This window comes from Salmo salar, chromosome 24 (genome assembly GCF_965601325.2).
Source record: "Salmo salar chromosome 24, fSalSal1, whole genome shotgun sequence".
NCBI classification, from domain to species: Eukaryota; Metazoa; Chordata; class Actinopteri; order Salmoniformes; family Salmonidae; genus Salmo; species Salmo salar.
The window spans coordinates 3,266,274-3,283,381 of record NC_138314.1 but is presented as its reverse complement, the minus strand read 5'-3'; the positions used below and the strand labels follow the sequence as shown (position 1 = coordinate 3,283,381).

The 17,108-nt window shown below is 42.2% G+C and overlaps 1 protein-coding gene across 1 annotated transcript in view; it reads left to right on the top strand.

Moving 5' to 3' along the window:
• Positions 1-16,546, top strand: part of LOC106584907 (coiled-coil domain-containing protein 60) — a 55,129-nt gene extending 38,583 nt beyond the window's left edge. Inside the window, exons 8-13 of the mRNA XM_014170572.3 lie at positions 1,863-1,962; positions 2,379-2,456; positions 3,020-3,160; positions 6,163-6,300; positions 11,599-11,788; positions 14,854-16,546. Coding sequence (XP_014026047.2) covers positions 1,863-1,962; positions 2,379-2,456; positions 3,020-3,160; positions 6,163-6,300; positions 11,599-11,788; positions 14,854-14,946 — 740 coding nt within the window. The 3' untranslated portion in view covers positions 14,947-16,546. The remainder of the gene's footprint in view (positions 1-1,862; positions 1,963-2,378; positions 2,457-3,019; positions 3,161-6,162; positions 6,301-11,598; positions 11,789-14,853) is intronic.
• Positions 16,547-17,108: the final 562 nt, after the last annotated feature.

Sequence of the window (17,108 nt, the reverse complement as noted above, 5' to 3'; positions counted from 1 at the left end):
CAGGAACATCTGCGGCGTGCGCACGGAACCCAAAGACCCACACACACACGCATCTACGCACAGAACCCAAACACCCGGATCCCGTTGTCATAGGAACAGCTCTTCCTTCTGATGTGATTGTGATATGACACACACCCTGGGCTCAAAGTGAAATGTTTGTTTTGAAGGGATGTTTTCCTCATACAACACGTCACTTCTGACTCTTACACTGCATCTGATATGGCACCCAAATCCCTCTATTGGGCACATTGGGCTCTTGTTAAATGTAGTGCGCTATGTAGGGAATAGAGCGCCATTTCAGATGCAGTATAGGAGTCAGAAGTGAGAGAGAGAAAGCCTCCAGATTTGTCTGTATTGCGCATGCCAGGGGGGAAAGGCCCACTCGCTCTCTGCGTTGGTTCCTTTGGGTTGATTTCATCCCATGCTGTTCCAGTAATGAAGCCCAACACAACACTGCTGCTTTCTACCCTGGTCACTGTTGTCGGGTCACTAAAGGGCCCGCTAGCTGGACGGCTAGCTAAAGCCTCCCTCACTACTCTCCGGCTCTGGCTTCCCAGAGTGCTTTGCATCAAAGCTGGAGGATAATTAGTCAACTGATCTATCCGAGAGCGATCAGAGCCTTCGTTATGCTATCACATTCTGACGAAAGACTAGTTTTGTTTGCCCGAGTCATCGTCAGTTCGTTGTCATATTCCCCCCCCCCCCATAGGTTGAAGCAATTAACTGCTCTTCTCCATGATCCAGAGTTATGCCTCAAATCCAGAAATTGGGCACCAGAGATATTCAGCTGAGCTCACTCACTCCGCCCGCCCCAAGGCACATTTATGCCTGAAAAATGAAAGAATAAAAGTATGTGTCCTAAATAGCACTCTCTTCCCTATGTAGTGCACTACTTGTAAACAGTGCTCATATGGCTCTGGTCAAAAGTAGTGCACAATATAGGAGATGGGGTGTTATTTGGGATGCAAAAATTAGAGTGAAGGGAGGGACTTTCTTTTCTTTAATTTTAAAAACTCTGATGAAAAAGGAATCAACATTTGGGCACTCATTATTTGAATATTTTCATAAAAGATAAAACATTCATATTATGAGCTAATTATAAAATTATATTAAATCTAAAGCCAGAACAATTGGTTACAATTATTGGCTATAATAATGTTTTATGGTGGGGTTTTCCTATGAGGTATCTAGCACATTAATCACCATGTGATTAATTTTGTCTCACATAATATAAGTTGCATAATTCTTGTTGGTGTATTTTGATTAATGTGCTCCATTCTATTCGAGTGCTTTATGAAGATTTAGTGCAATGTCATTTTATGTGTGTCACTTGTGAGTATTCCACCATAGTGTTTCAAAGAGATCTTGTTCTGTAGCCGACCATCTCTGTTCATCTGAACTGACTTTGAATTCATTACTGTATCTAAACAGCAGAGGGAGCTAGGGGATCATTTTTGTCTCATAAAACTCTACTCTCATTACATTTACATTTTAGTTATTTAGTAGACACTCTTATCCAGAGCGACTTACAGTAGTGAGTGCATACATTTTAATACTGGTCCCCTATGGGAATTGAACCCACAAACTGGCATTGCAAGTGCCATCCTCTACCAAGTCCTTCTGGCAATTACTCTGAGCTGAGGGACACTGTGGATGAAAACTTTTGATTTTCTCATTAAATAGCCTACTATTCTCCTTAATGATTTTGTTTATTTTAAAATAGTGAATAATTTCTTTGTTGAATCGTCTCTAAAAAATTAAGATAACCTTTTAGCAGTGAGACGTGAGTCCTATAGGCTACAGAGAGACCAACAAAAAGTTGTCATTATAAGGTTGTTAATGTTTACTGCCTCTCCGCCCAGACCTTCAGAAGCTGCTGGATGCAGTCCACCAGAGTGTCACCAAAGACTTCAGTGGTCCAGAGCAGATTCATGGCGACGGCACTTTGGCTGTCGGATACCGGTAACATCCCCTAGGCCTGGCCACATTCCACTCCCCTTTCTGGCCACTACTCTTCTACATTTGCTCTTTCCGCTTTCATCTCTTTCCTGCTGCTCTCTTTTCCTTCACTCGGCAATAGATTAAAGGGGTACCAAGACAAGTTATCTCTGGAATTAACAAATTCATAAATGGCTACGTATGTAGAGGCTGTTGGAATTGGATGATTACATAATGTTGACTGAGTAAAGTAAAGGCATTATCATGTCATGCCGACCCAAGGGTGACCAGGTTAGCAATTAAACATTTGCATTTCCACGCAGACTTCAACCCCATGTTAACTCCAGACCCCAGGGTGAGAGGGTGATCTAATATGTAAACGCCCTAACTAACTATACGCCCTAACTAAAAACTAACGGATTTGTTCCCTCACACAACAGGCCACCTACCCAACCCACCCCTCAGAGAGGGGACAACACAACACGCCCCAAGACCAAAGACACACCAAGACCCAAAAGGTTGGCTTGCTACACCTAAACTCAAATTACTACTACTTTTCTACCAGCTGCAGAATAAAAATTAATTCTGCCCTGTCTGTTTTAAATGTTAAGTTTGTTTTGGGAACTTTTCCGTGTTGAAAGTTGAGGCGCTTTGCGCCAGAAGAAGTCAAGTAGGTCAGGTTTGCGAGTAAGAGCTATTTTGCAGACAGAAAATGTTGCCTACACTATTTTACTATACTGCATTACATTGAGTATCATATTGCACTGAGTGTAACTGTGTTGTATTGGGAAAAAAGCCTTGTCTCTGACTCTGTGTGTAGTTGTCCTCCTAAGCCATTGTCTGTCTAGCTCTAGTCACAACTCAATCTATCAATCATGGTATTGTATAAAACAAATACATATAAGTATATAAAGTTGCCCTGCTAAGCGTGCATTGTGTGTAATTTCAGTGCATTCAGAAAGTATTGAGACCCCTTGACTTTTTCTACATTTTGTTACGTTACAGCCTTATTCTAAAAAGGAAGAAATGTATTTTTTTCCTCTCTCTCTCTCTCTCTCTCTCTCTCTCTCTCTGTGTATAGTTGTCCTGCCAATCCTCTGTCAGCCACCAGTGAGTTGATCAGCAGTAAGAGGTCCATGCTGTGGGATATGAGGACAGCCTATGAGGAGAGAGCAGAGGAGCTGGCCCAGAGCTTCAGTGACATTCTGGACCACAATGCCAGGTGACTGTCCCCTCTCTGACCATCTAGTTCTGGTCACAACAACTCACCTCCACCAATGTTTTTATTAGTTTAACTAGGAAAGTCAGTTAAGAACAAATTCTTATTTACAATGACGGCCTACTACGGCCAATTGTGCACCGTCCTATGGGACTCCCAATCACAGCCGGATGTGATACAGCCTGGATTCAAACCAGGGACTGTAGTGACACCTCTTGCACTGAGATGCCACACCTTAGACCGCTGCACTACTCGGGAGCCCCAATCGGACTTTTGTCCTTTTTCCTCAGAGAGAGGCCTGCCTGTGTTGTCTTCTAAAGTCATGTTTGTTCAATTACCAATTAATCTCTAGTGCTGGTCAGTTTTTAGTCTCAAAAGCATTGACCACAACATGATTTGAACACGCAACCTTGCGAGCTGGAGTCAGACGCACTACTGTTGCGCCACAAAGTCTGGTGGTGTACCAACTGAGCTATCAGGCCTCTGGAAGTGCTGAACCTCACATGGGGTTCAGTTTCTCATTCCCAGCAGAAATATATCAAACAGTCTCATACTGTCTACTTACTTAGGGCCTTGTGGCGCAACAGTAATGCGTTGGACTCCAGATCAGAAGGTTGCGCATTCAAATGTTTTTAAGCATGAATGAAAACTGGGCCTGCTCTGACCAGCACTGGTCCCATGTGCCTCAGTTGGTAGAGCACGGCACTTGCAATGCCAGGATTGTGGGTTTGATTTCCACGGGGGACCAGTACAAACAAATACTAAAATGTATGTTGTCATCTACTGTAAGTTGCTGTGGATAAGAGCATCTGCTAAGTATGTCAAATGAGGTGGTCTCTGTACAACCACACCACAAGGTCATAGGTAACTAACCAGGCAGTATGAGACTGTTTCATTGAATTTGCACACATCTTTCTCTGGGGAAAGAAGCAGACAACCTAATCATGAGAAGTGTAATATAAATCAAATGTTATGGTCACAGAATCATGGTTAGCCGATGTTATTGCGAGTGTAGTGAAATGCTTGTGCTTCTAGTTCTGACAGTGCAGTAATATTTAACAATTCCACAACAGATACCAAATACACACAAATCTAAGTAAAGGAATAAGAAAATATATGGATGAGCAATGACAGAGTGGCATAGGCTAAGATGCAATAGATATAGAATACAGTATATACATATGATATGTAAACATTATTAAAGTGCAGTCGCAAAAACCATCAATCGCTATGATGAAACTGGCTTTCATGAGGACCGCCACAGGAAGGGAAGACCCAGAGTTACCTCTGCTGCAGAGGATAAGTTCATTTACCAGCCTCAGAAATTGCAGCCCAAATAAATGCTACACAGAGATCAAGTAACAGACACATCTCAACATCAACTGTTCAGAGGCGACTGCGTGAATCAGGCCTTCATGGTCTAATTGCTGCAAAGAAACCACTACTAAAGGACACCAATAATAAGAAGAGACTTGCTTGGGCAAAGAAACAGGAGCAATGGACATTAGACAGGTGAAAATCTGTCCTTTGGTCTGATGAGTCCAAATTTGAGATTTTTGGTTCCAACGCCATGTCTTTGTGAGACGCAGAGTAGGTGAACGGATGATCTCCGTATGTGTGGTTCCCACCGTGAAGCATGGAGGAGGTGTTGTTATGGTGTGGGGTTATTTGACCAAGAAGGAGTGATGGAGTGCTGCATCAGATGACCTGGCCTCCACAATCACCCGACCTCAACCCAATTGAGATTATTTGGGATGAGTTGGTGAAGGAAAATCAGGAAAAAGGAAAATCAGCCAACAAGTGCTCAGCATATGGGAACTCCTTCAAGACTGTTGGAAATGCATTCCAGGTGAAGCTGTTTGAGAGAGTGCCAAGAGTGTGCAAAGCTGTCATCAAGGCAAAGGGTGGCTACTTTGAAGAATCTCAAATCTCAAATATATTTTGATTTGTTTAACACTTTTTTGGTTACTACATGATTCTATATGTGTTATTTCATAGTTTTGATATCTTCACTATTTTACAATGTAGAAAATAGTAAAAAGAAAGAAAAAACAAACTTTTGACTGGTACTGTATATATATTTACCAAAACTATATATGTGGGGATTGGAAGTGATGCAGACAATTGGAAGCTACAATCTATCTGCAATATTAAAGCTGATCTACTCCCTAAAAAAAGCTGACAACATTTCAATGTTAGTTTGTCCCAGGTCAGGACCTTTTACTTGAAGCACTGTGTCACTTTTCTTTGTACCTTAACTCGCAGCTGACTTTTGAGTACTTTATTGCAGTGCTCCTCAATATAGATTTGTTTTCACATAGGGCTCTCAAGTGGTGCAGTGGTCTAAGGCACTGCATCTCACTACAGACTCTGGTTTGATTCCAGGCTGTATCACAAACGGCCATGATTGGGAGCCCCATAGGGCGGCGCACAATTGGCCCAGTGTCGTCCGTGTTAGGGTTTGGCCGGGGTAGGCCGTCATTGTAAATAAGAATTTGTTCTTAACTGACTTGCCTTGTTAAAGGTTACAAATAAAATAAATGAAGACTTCTCATCCAGTTTGCGCTGTGTAATAGGTGAACATAAAATATCAGTAATTGGTAAAGTCAATCAAAAATCTATCTGGTTTATTACAATTTGCAACAGGGAGACCGCAGAGAAAATGTCTAGCTAGCCTTCTCTGGGCAGGCCCTTATCCTAAACATTCAGCTTCAACTCTAGTGACCATCAACCCACACCTTGAGTGTCCCAAAAATAACACTGGAAATTATATTTTGTACCTGGTACTGTATGTATTTTTTACCTGGTACTGTATGTTGATCATTCTAAACTAAATATAAACGTTACTCATTTTACATTTCCCCATTGCACCCTGTTATCTAATTATATGGTTAATGTCAGAGGATTAAGTATCTCTCCTATATGCATCTTACTACAGTATATCCCCTCCCTTTCTTTGCTCTCACTGTGCCCACCCCATCTCTCTTCCTTTTCTCTCTGTACAGGAAGAGGCTGGAGAGTGGCATCCAGAGATTCCAGGCCCTGTGTCATGTGACCCACTCTCACCTCATCCCTCGTCATGTGACCCCACGGGTCACCGGCATGAAACCCCCAGAGACAGACTGCGGCAACAACAACATGTGGTATGACATCTGCAATACACATGGATTGGAATGTTGGAATGTGTGTTTGTTTCCTCATCTGTCTGTGTGATCCCTCTGTCCACCCATGTTTTCACACACAAAACTTCTGACCCCAACGCAACCTTCTGATCTGGAGTCAGACGCAGTACTGTTGTGCCACGAAGTCCTGTGATTAACTAGTGTGTCTGATGCCATTTTATAGAATGCACGTCCCTATCTTTCCCCTAGGAAGTCAAATAGAGGCCAGGGACATCACTGGAGCTTTTGTTAGCCACAATTTTTTTTGCATTGCTGCGATAGTGTATTTTTGGCATATTTCTTTATTATTTTTAATAATAATGTATTATTTTGGAAGTTTTGCTCAATCTGATTGGGTGGGCCTGGTAGGGCCTGGTTCCCCAGTGGGTGGGCCTGTGTCCACCCAGGCCCACCCATGCCTACGCCCCTGGGACAGCCCCAGCATGCTGACCAGACCGGGCACGCGCGTGCGTCTGCATGCACTATCGTGCACATGTTGATTTGTACATCACCACAAGACAGGCAGATTGAAATATCAAACTAAACCCTGAACTCTTTGTCCTGGGATATAAACATTGGGTTGTTATTTTACCTGAAATGCACAAGGTCGTTTTTTCTGGATTTTTGTAGAATTTTTACCCATTTGAGTCACACAAAATCGTTCACTACTCCAGTAATTAATCCACAGATAAAAGGGACATTCTAGTTAGTTTCTAGTCATCTATCCTCCTTCAGTAGTCTTCTTCTTCTTCTGTGGACATTTTATGTTGGTTGGAGTGTGGACCTCAGTTCATCTTTCAATCACCCACGTGGGTATATGCACTTAAAAACCAATGAGGAGATGGGAGAGGCAGGACTTGCGGAGTGTCAAACATAGAACCAAGTTCTATATTAGCGCATAGCTACGTAGATGCTCGTGAGCAGTTTAGATTAAATGATTGAATAACATGTATGTATACATTTATTTTGGAACGCTTGCGCACGCAACCCGAGCGGTGTGGTCAGCATACTGGTGAAGGCCACTTCTCCAATTATTGTTGAGATCTGATATTCTGCGCAGCACAAGACAAAAGTAATGTCGTCTTCAACCATATTTCTCAAACCCTTTCGGGCAAAAATCCAGCTGAATTTGGAGGACAGTTGGGCATTATTACTTACAAAAATAGTGCGTCTGGTGAAGAGCTATAAATATAAGTAAATAGCCGTATTAGACTGAAAGATATAAGGTAATTTTGTCAAACTTGTGAGACCCCATGCTCATTAGTTGCTCATTCAACATATTTTCTGCTACTTCACTCAATCCCATTTTTAAAAGTCTCCCTTCCTAACTGTTTTACATTCCTTGAGACCAACCAGAAATGTTTCTTTGGCCAAATATTTTCAGAATTTGTGGTCTCTTGTTTCTGCATCACCAAATTTTGCGCAGGCAAAAGAGTAGGCAAGGTGCACTTCAATTACTTATTCGCGCTGCCGGAACGTCGCTCTGCCACTTTTCACAATGGCGCTTGTTTAGATCAAAGATGAATCAATGTCTTGGAAGATCACGGAATGATTCATTAGTGTTCTACATCAGTGGTTCCCAAACTTTGAGAGGGGTCGTTCCGGCTTTCAACTTACTCTTGAAAGTTGTTATAATAGAATGCACAAGCTGATATTTCGAAATTGGGTACTGCATCAGTTTCCCGCGTCATGTCAGACATTGCATACCTTAGAGAGCTATTTATAACTTGTTAAAAATGTCCAGATCAAGCCCATGTCAGCTAACGTGTTTTAGCTATGCTTTTTAGCCCACAGATTTGATTGTAATGTTTGAGTCACTCAAATATCACATGGGGGAGATGTTCCCCAATGCTGGAAGGGGGTCCTGAGAGAAAAAGTTTGGGAAAAGCTGTTCTACATAACATAACCAATAGCATAGTATAACGTTACTGTTACACCAAAAACACCATGAAATTTATTATGAGATTTTAGGACTGTTAGCTGAATAGTAAAACAAAAATGATAATGTGGTCAAAACTCAACAGCTAGGCAGAATTTGCATTGATTGAAACAAAATACAGGCAAAAAATAAATAATTGCGCGTTGAAGATATCTATATCGGTCCGCTAATACAGGACTAATAAAGGCCCAGTGCACTACTTTTGTGAACATTTTTAACTAAATCTATTCGAGTGTTTATCAGCATTTATAACTTGAGTCTGATAATTATCTGTACAGAGCAGTTCATCTGATAATACTTGTGGAATATAAAATATTTGCTTGACATGTTTTCAAGTTTTTTCAAATACTTTACAAATGCAATTTATTTCTATGTTAAAACTTTGCTATGAACTGCTTTAAAATGGTCTAGTCTTTCCTTTTTAATAGACACTCTTATCTAGTCAACTTACAGTACATACATGTTTGTACTAAACTCCCATGGGAATCGTACCCACAACCCTAGCATTGAAAGTGCCATGCTCTACCAACTGAGCCACATCATACTTTTGATCATGGAGTGTATGTGGACACCTGCTCGTCGAAAATCTCATTCTAAAATCATGGGCATTAGTATGGAGTTGGTCACCCCTTTGATGCTATAACAGTCTCCACTCTTCTGGGAAAGCTTTGCAATAGATATTGGAAAATAGCTGCGGCGACTTGCTTCCATTCAGCCACAAGAGCATTAGTGAGGTCGGACACTGATGTTGGGCGATTAGGCCTGGCTCTCAGTCTGCATTCCAATTCATCCCAAAGGTGTTCGATGGGTTTGAGGTCAGGGCTCTGTGCAGGCCAGTCAAATTCTTCCACACCAATCTCAACAAACCATTTCTGTATGGACCTCGCTTTGTGCTCGGGGTCATTGTCATGCTGAAACAAGAAAGGGCCTTCCTCAAACTGTTGCCACAAAGTTGGACGCACAGAATCGTCTAGAATATCATTGTATGCTTTAGCATTTAGATTTCCCTTCACTGGAACTAAGGGGCCTAGACAAACAATTTAAAAAAAGCCCCAAACCCTTATTCATCCTCCACCAAACTTTACAGTTGGCACTATGCATTCGGGCGGGTATCGTTCTCCTGGCATCCGACAAACCCAGATTAAAACGTGATTCATCACTCCAGAGAACACGTTTTCACTGCTCCAGAGTCCAATGGCAGCGAGCTTTACACCAATGCCAACGCTTGGCATTGCATACGGTGATCTTAGGCTTGTGTGTGGCTGCTCGGCCATGGAAAGCCATTTCATGAAGCTCCTGACAAGCAGTTATTGTGCTGACAATGCTTCCAGAGGCAGTTTTGAACTCGGTAGTGAGTGCTGCAACCGAGGACAGATGATTTTTACGCGCTACAGCACGCGCCGGTCTCGTTCTGAGCCATTTTCACTTCACATAACAGCACTTACAGTCAGAGGTGTGGACTCGAGTCACATGACTTGGACTCGAGTCACAAATATGATGACTTGCAACTCGACTTTGACTTTTACACGAATGACTCGTGACTTGACTTGGACTTGAGCCTTATGAATCGACCTGACTTGATACCCTCCCCAAGCCCAAATATTAAAATGATGCTATTAAAAAAGTGTGCTGGGCATCAACTCTTCATTTAACGGATTACAGTTTGAATTGGACAGCAGCCAATCAAATTGTACCAGCTGAGAAAATGTTGTGCGTGGCAGTGCAGAGGAACATCGGTGGGTGAATGCAGATGGAGCCCTTGGAAAGATGGGGTTCTCATGGCTACCCATGTATTTCCATGGAAATATAACGTTTATTTGGAAAGTAATACATATATAGATATTTTTTAAATCATTCATGATTTGCGTAAATGTAATATACTAACTATTACTCTTGTTAAAAATATGAAATGGTATTACATTTGGTGAAGAGCACATTATGACTTGTTTAGGACTCGAAACTCAACGTTTAGGACTTGAGACTTGACTTGACACTTGACGGACTTGAGACTTGACTTGGGACTTGAGTGCTAAGACTTGAGACTTACTTGTGACTTGTCAAACAATGACTTGGTCCCACCTCTGCTTACAGTTGACCAGCGCAGCTCTAGAAGGGCAGAAATTTGACGAACTGACTTGTTGGAAAGGTGGCATCTTCTGACGGTGCCACGTTGAATGTCACTGAGCTCTTCAGTACGTGCAATTATACTGCCAATGTTTGTCTATTGAGATTGCGTGTGCTCGATTTTATATACGTGTCAAGCAACGGGTGTGATTGAAATTGAAGGGGTGACCACATACTTTTGTCCATGTAGTGTATCATCACATACCACTTGATGTCTCGATGTACTCAATTATTGAATTGTGTGTTGTTTTTCTTCATGGTGATGGAAAGTCTACACGTACAAAGCTAGATGACCAGCCTATGTACAATACAGTAATGTACATTAAGTGGTTTGTAAGGATGGTAAATTAATACTTCACAAAAAGTGGTTGTTTTCCATGTTATTTGATCAAGAAAAATATTTAATTTGATGTGGAGGTTTTGTGTCTTTGCCCATAACGTTGCACCTTTTGGTGTAAATGTTTGAGGACATGGTTTTGTTCTTTATGGATTCCATTATAATGACAATATAATGGCAACAACTCTTACAATTCCAACTATTGAATCCTGCAAGATACTATTCTTAATTATATAACTACCTTTTTTGCCAAGGCAGAGATGCTGCAAAAAATATTTTTGCCTGCACTGCAGACGTCTATATCAGTCTGCTAATACTAGTAAAGGCCCAGTGCACTACTTTAGTGAAAATGTATATTTTTTTCAGGGAGTGCTGCACCACCCTCAGCATCCCCACTTCCCGCGGCTATGTTTGTATTGCTCCCCGGCAACAAAAAAATGTGCACTACACCATGAGCGGGAGGAGGATTTCTGTGTGTGGGGTGGACTCAAACTACCATTTTGTTTTGGGGTGGCCTCAAACTACCATTTTGTTTTGGGGTGGCCTCAAACTACCATTTTGTTTCTTTAACTGTGCCTTCTTCAGGGTTTACCCAATCAATTACTGGGAGCTTATATACAGTGTGTGACTCTCTTTATTTTTAGAGTCGATACTGTGCACTCATACATTTGTAAACGTTACTGTGCACTCATACATGGGTAAATGTGTGTGGGTGTGTGTGTACACGTTTTTGCATGTTGGTGTACAATTTGAACATTTGCACAACAGTTTGTAAATTTGTGTGAAATCAATTGTATTCCTCTACAATGTGTCCTACGTCCCATCCAGGCTTATTTATAGATTATTTATACTGTATGTATTTTTCATCCCATCCATCCAGGCTGTCCTCTCTACTGAGAAGTCTCCCTCCAGAGGTGTCTCAGGACAGAGGGGTGAGCCGAGTTCTAGAGAAACTCAGCCGCTTCGCAGATGAGCGGACCCCCAAGGTGCGACCCCATGTCTTCCTGAAGATGTTGGGGGGTCTACAGCCCTGGGAGCTCTGTCTACCTGACCTCTGTGTTGCCATTGAGGTACGAACACATCAAATAATAATGGATTTATAGTGAATTCATTATTATGCTTTATTTGTTTAAGGAAGTATAATGAAGTGCATTGTTTCTTGGTTGGTCAATTGGTTTAAACATGGTGCTAGTTGTGGGTTTGATTCCTGCTTCGGCCACATACAATATATAACGTTTTAAAAAGGGGAACTAATTGTGTGTGTACAAAACATTATTTGAAGACATGTTTCCTGACTGCAATGCCTCTGCCTCAGATAGGGAATATCTCAATTGCATACTCCTCTCATCCGCTCTCCTCATCTCCTTCTCAAAACCCATTGGAGGAAGAGGTCCGATGGGAGGAACCTCCTGGCTTTCTCATCAAATGGGTTTTAAAAATGAGATGAGGAGAGAGGACGCAATGAGTTTCAGTGGTGGAAAAAGTGCCCAATTGTCATACTTGAGTAAAAGTATAGATACCTTTAATAGAAAGTTACTCAAGTAAAAGTGAAGCATTCATCATGTAACGAGTACTTTTGGGTGTCAGGGAAAATGTATGGAGTAAAAAGTACATTATTTTTGTTAGGAATGTAGTGAAGTAAATAAAGGTTAAATTAAAAATGTTTACAAAAACAAGTAAAAGTACAGGTTGTCAAAAATATAAATAGTAAAGTGAAGATACGACATAAGGAGGAGTATGCAATTGATGTCTTCCCATAGAGAGCTGTCGGTGGCCTCACTGTGTTAATTCAGCAGCCAATTCATCTCCAGTGCTTGTCAGAGCAGGACCTTCACTCAAGCTCAAAAGCACCCACCCCCATGTGAACACGCAACCTTGTGATCTAGAGTCAGACGCAGTACTGTTGTGCCACCCAGTCCTTACTAACAATTGTAGACAGTGGGAGGCAGTTTTCATTTAATAGAATGCACCCCCTTATCTTTCTCTTGGGAAAGAAATGGAAGGGAGGCCTATGTCATGAGAAACTGACCACCTTGTTACAGTGGGAGGCAGATCCTGGATAGCTTGAACAGTACCCGACTTGGACTAGGACAATAGCATCTTACCTCACATATACATACTCATGAACTGTTTATAGTACAACCATGAATTCAGTTACAGTCATAATTTTGGCCAATAAACAATTCATAGAGCATTGAACTGTACCATTCTTCAGGCCCTAGACTACCAGACCTTGTGGTGCAATGGTAATGTGTCTGACTTCAGATCAGATGGTTGTGTGTTCAAATCACATTGGGATTGGTTGTTTTGGAGTTGAAGGAAAACTGGACCTGCATTGACCTGAGGACAGAGATGTCTAAACAAACACGGCTTTGGGGGTGAACACGGAAGAAATTGTAGTCAGGTATCAGAGGAGGCTGTCCAGGACATGGTTACATCTTAATTTATTAAATGGTCCATGGTTCAAGTCCCTTTTCAGGCCACAAAAGTTTAAGTATAAGTCGCTTTGAATAAAAGTATCTGTTGATTTACCATATTACATTTTGATTGTCTATATAGAGCTTTTTAAAGTGTTAAAAGTGTTTAACATTGTAAGGCAAGAATTCACCTCATCCACAACAATTATTCAGCACCCACGTGGGTGATGCGCAGCAGCCAGACAGACACATTGTAGGAATCTAGACACTAGACCAGGGTTCCCCACCTGGAGGCCCCGCGTGTGGTTTTATTTGGCCCCCCAATTTTTGTAATATTTTTCTTTGTTGGACATTATTTTAATTTTATTTTTAAAGAGAAAATCAGCTCCGGGTGATTTTAATTTGGGAAATCTGTTCCCAAGTATTTCATATACAAATGTAAGCAAGGTTTGAAATTAACATGTTTTAGTCAAATATTATATCTGTTTGGGCTTCTTGCGGTCAATTTGCAGTCTACAAATTATTTGTAATTATGTTCCAGTCCCCCAACCATCTGCTCAAGAAAATATTGGCCTGCAGCTGAATCTAGTTGATGATCCCTGCACTAGACAGAATGTCCCTCTCCCCCCACCATCCAAACCAACATATTGAGACTAATGATTAGGTACAGACTGCTACCCCTCCACACACACACACACACACACACACACACACACACACACACACACACACACACACACACACACACACACACACACACACACACACACACACACACACACACACACACACACACACACACACACACACACACACACACACACACACACACACACCTGGCCATCGATGATGATGATGACGGCCTTCATGGCCCCTAGCCCCAGAACAGAGCAGTTTGGAATAAGTTAATAACAGGAATTCAGAGTGATAAATTAGACTGACTGGTTATAAAGATGCTTACCTCAGGGTTGTGTGTGTGGAGGGGGGGGGATATACCCTGCCCGTTCCCCTCCCACATATCACAATTTGTGCCACCCATAAGTGAGAACCCTACATGGCAAGTATAGACCATATATTGTGTTCCAAACATGTAATAGAAAAGAGCAGAAGAGCTGATTTATCCATTCAGACCCCGGTCCTACTGTACCTACCTGGACAATTTGCTATTTTAGTATTCCTCCAGTAGTTTTCATGAAGGAGAAATCCTCCACTTCTATGTCAAAGATACTAAAACAAAAACACTATAGTAAATGCGACAGTAATGACCCCAAGAACACTGCAGTAAATACTACAGTAATGACCCCAAAAACACTACAGAAAATACTACAGTATACTACAAGCTGTAAAAAAAACTACAATAATTACTATAGTATATACTACAGTTTTATTTTACTGCAGTATTTATACTGTAGTTAACTGTAAATACTACAGTATTCACTGTAGTGTTTTTGCAGACTTAAGTCCGCAAAAACACTCCAGTGAAGGCTGCGAAAACACTACAGTGAATACTATAGTATTTACAGTATATCATAGTATAAAATAGTATTTTTTTCATGTGGGCATAGGAGAACCCTTTTTGGTTCCAGGTAGAACCCTCTGTGGAAAGGCTTCTACATGGAACCCAAAAGGTTCTACCTAGAACCAAAAGAGTGTACTATGCTTTGGAACTGTGCGTGGTAACTCTCTCTTCCCCTCCCTCCCTCCCTCCCTCCCTCCAGATAGCCAGAGAGCATGTTGTCCAGATGTCCAGAGAGGACTATGACTCGTGGCTCCTCTCCAGGGTCACTCTTCCACAGCAGCAGGACCACTAACCCAAACGCATATGAGGTGTACACATTTTTACTAATACCAGGAAAATGTGACGACCACAGGGGAATGACCCCCCCCCCATAAAAAAAATTAACCCGCACGCAAATACGCTCACACATGTAAATACACACCCACAGACACACGCGCGTGCCCACACACACCACCCGTTCTGCCATTCACCTTCTGTTAAAGGTCCCCAAAGCACACACATCCCTGGGTCGCTCCTCTTTTCAGTTCGCCGCAGCTAGCGACTGGAACGAGCTGCAAAAATCACTCAAACTGGACAGTTTTATCTCTTCATTCAAAGACTCAATCATGGACACTCTTACTGACAGTTGTGGTTGCTTCGCGTGATGTATTGTTGTCTCTACCGTCTTGCCCTTTGTGCTGTTGTCTGTGCCCAATAATGTTTGTACCATGTTTTGTGCTGCTCCCATGTTGTGCTGCTCCCATGTTGTGCTGCTCCCATGTTGTGTTGCTACCATGTTGTTGTTGTTGTTGTGTTGCTGCCATGCTGTTGTTTTAGGTCTCTCTTCATGTAGTGTTATGGTGTCGCTCTTGTCGTGATGTGTGTTTTGTCCTATATTAGAATTTTATTTTTAATCCCAGCCCCCGTCCCCGCAGGAGGCCTTTTGCCTTCTGGTAGGCCGTCATTGTAAATAAGAATTTGTTCTTAACTGACTTGGCTGGTTAAATACAATTTAAATAACACACACACACACACACACACACACCCTGGCCATGGATGATGATGACACACACAAATATAGTTGCCCATAGTCTCTGAAATGACCTAAGGTTAGGTTTTGGGGGAGATTAAGCTGATCCTAGATCTGTGATCCCACAGGCAACTCCAATCCAGAGTCTTCCTCCTTTATATCCACTGTGGGAAGCAGGGCTCACATTTCACATCTACTTGTTCTCCATTTCCCTTTTGTTTATGTTTCAAACATACTTAAATCATGTCTCCCACGGGAGGATAAGCTTCACTGAGCCATCAAATACCTCCCTGTCCTTGCGCCGACCCCTTATCCCTTTCTCCCTCCCTATGCCAGTCCACTCCTCCTCCCTTCCCTTCCCACACCACCATTTACCTCCCCGTCCTCCTACCATCCTCTTATCCCCCCTTCTCTCCCTCTCCAGTTCCCAGCACATCCACCGCCCTTCCCTCCCCACAAATATCCCAAACAACAATAATAGATAGCGTGGTGTCTGTTATTGAAATCAGCCCAGTGCCACGCCTATACAGGCTCCGCTCCAGCCTAACTCTAACCCTTACCCCAGCCCCGGCCTTGTCTGATGGATAGCCCTTTTATTGGGGAATAAAAGAGCCTGACCCAATGCTCTTTGCCTCCTGTTAGATAAAGATAATGAACTCTGCCTGGAAACAATTGTTTGTGAAGACTTTGAGTAGACTAGTTGAGAGTTACTGTGAATGCAGTGTTTCAACAGCTGTCTGTAGAGGATTTCACAAAATCATGAATGTGATCATTAAAACAATAATGATTAAAAGGTTACAATTATGTGATTCTGTATGTGGCGCTATACGTCATTTATCTGTAGAAATATGACTAAATGCTGCGATGGCAATAAAATAACTTATCATCATGTGTTTTTGTTCCAATGATTGTTGTCAGCAGATAACTGTCTAGCTTTCTTATCTTCTGTGATAAGCTGTTGTGTTTTTTCTCTCTTGGATGGTTGGATTGGGGGAGGGGGGGTACGCTCCAGCTCCCTCCCTCAACTCCTCCCCGGTAGTGTAGTGGTGTCAAAGGCTTTGTAGACTCCCAGAGGGGAGAGAGGGAGAAGGGCGAGAGAAGGGGAGACAGGGATGGGGGAGAGAGGGCGAAGGGGGGAAAACGGGTGTCGATCACACATTTCAGGAATGCCACAGTCTGTTTGAACCCCAGAGCTTAACCTCAAAGTATGGGGAGGGGAAGACACATGCTCTCTCATTCTAACCTCATTCAGGTTAAGTTCGGAGAAAACAGTCTAAACCACACTGGTACACTCTTAGAAAAAAAGGGTTCTTTGGTTGTCCACATAGGATAACTCTTTTTGGTTCCAGGTAGAACTATTTTGGGTTCCAAGTAGAGCCCTCTGTGGAAAGGGTTCTACATGGAACCCAAAAGAGTTCTACTTGGAACCAAAAGGGTTCTACCTT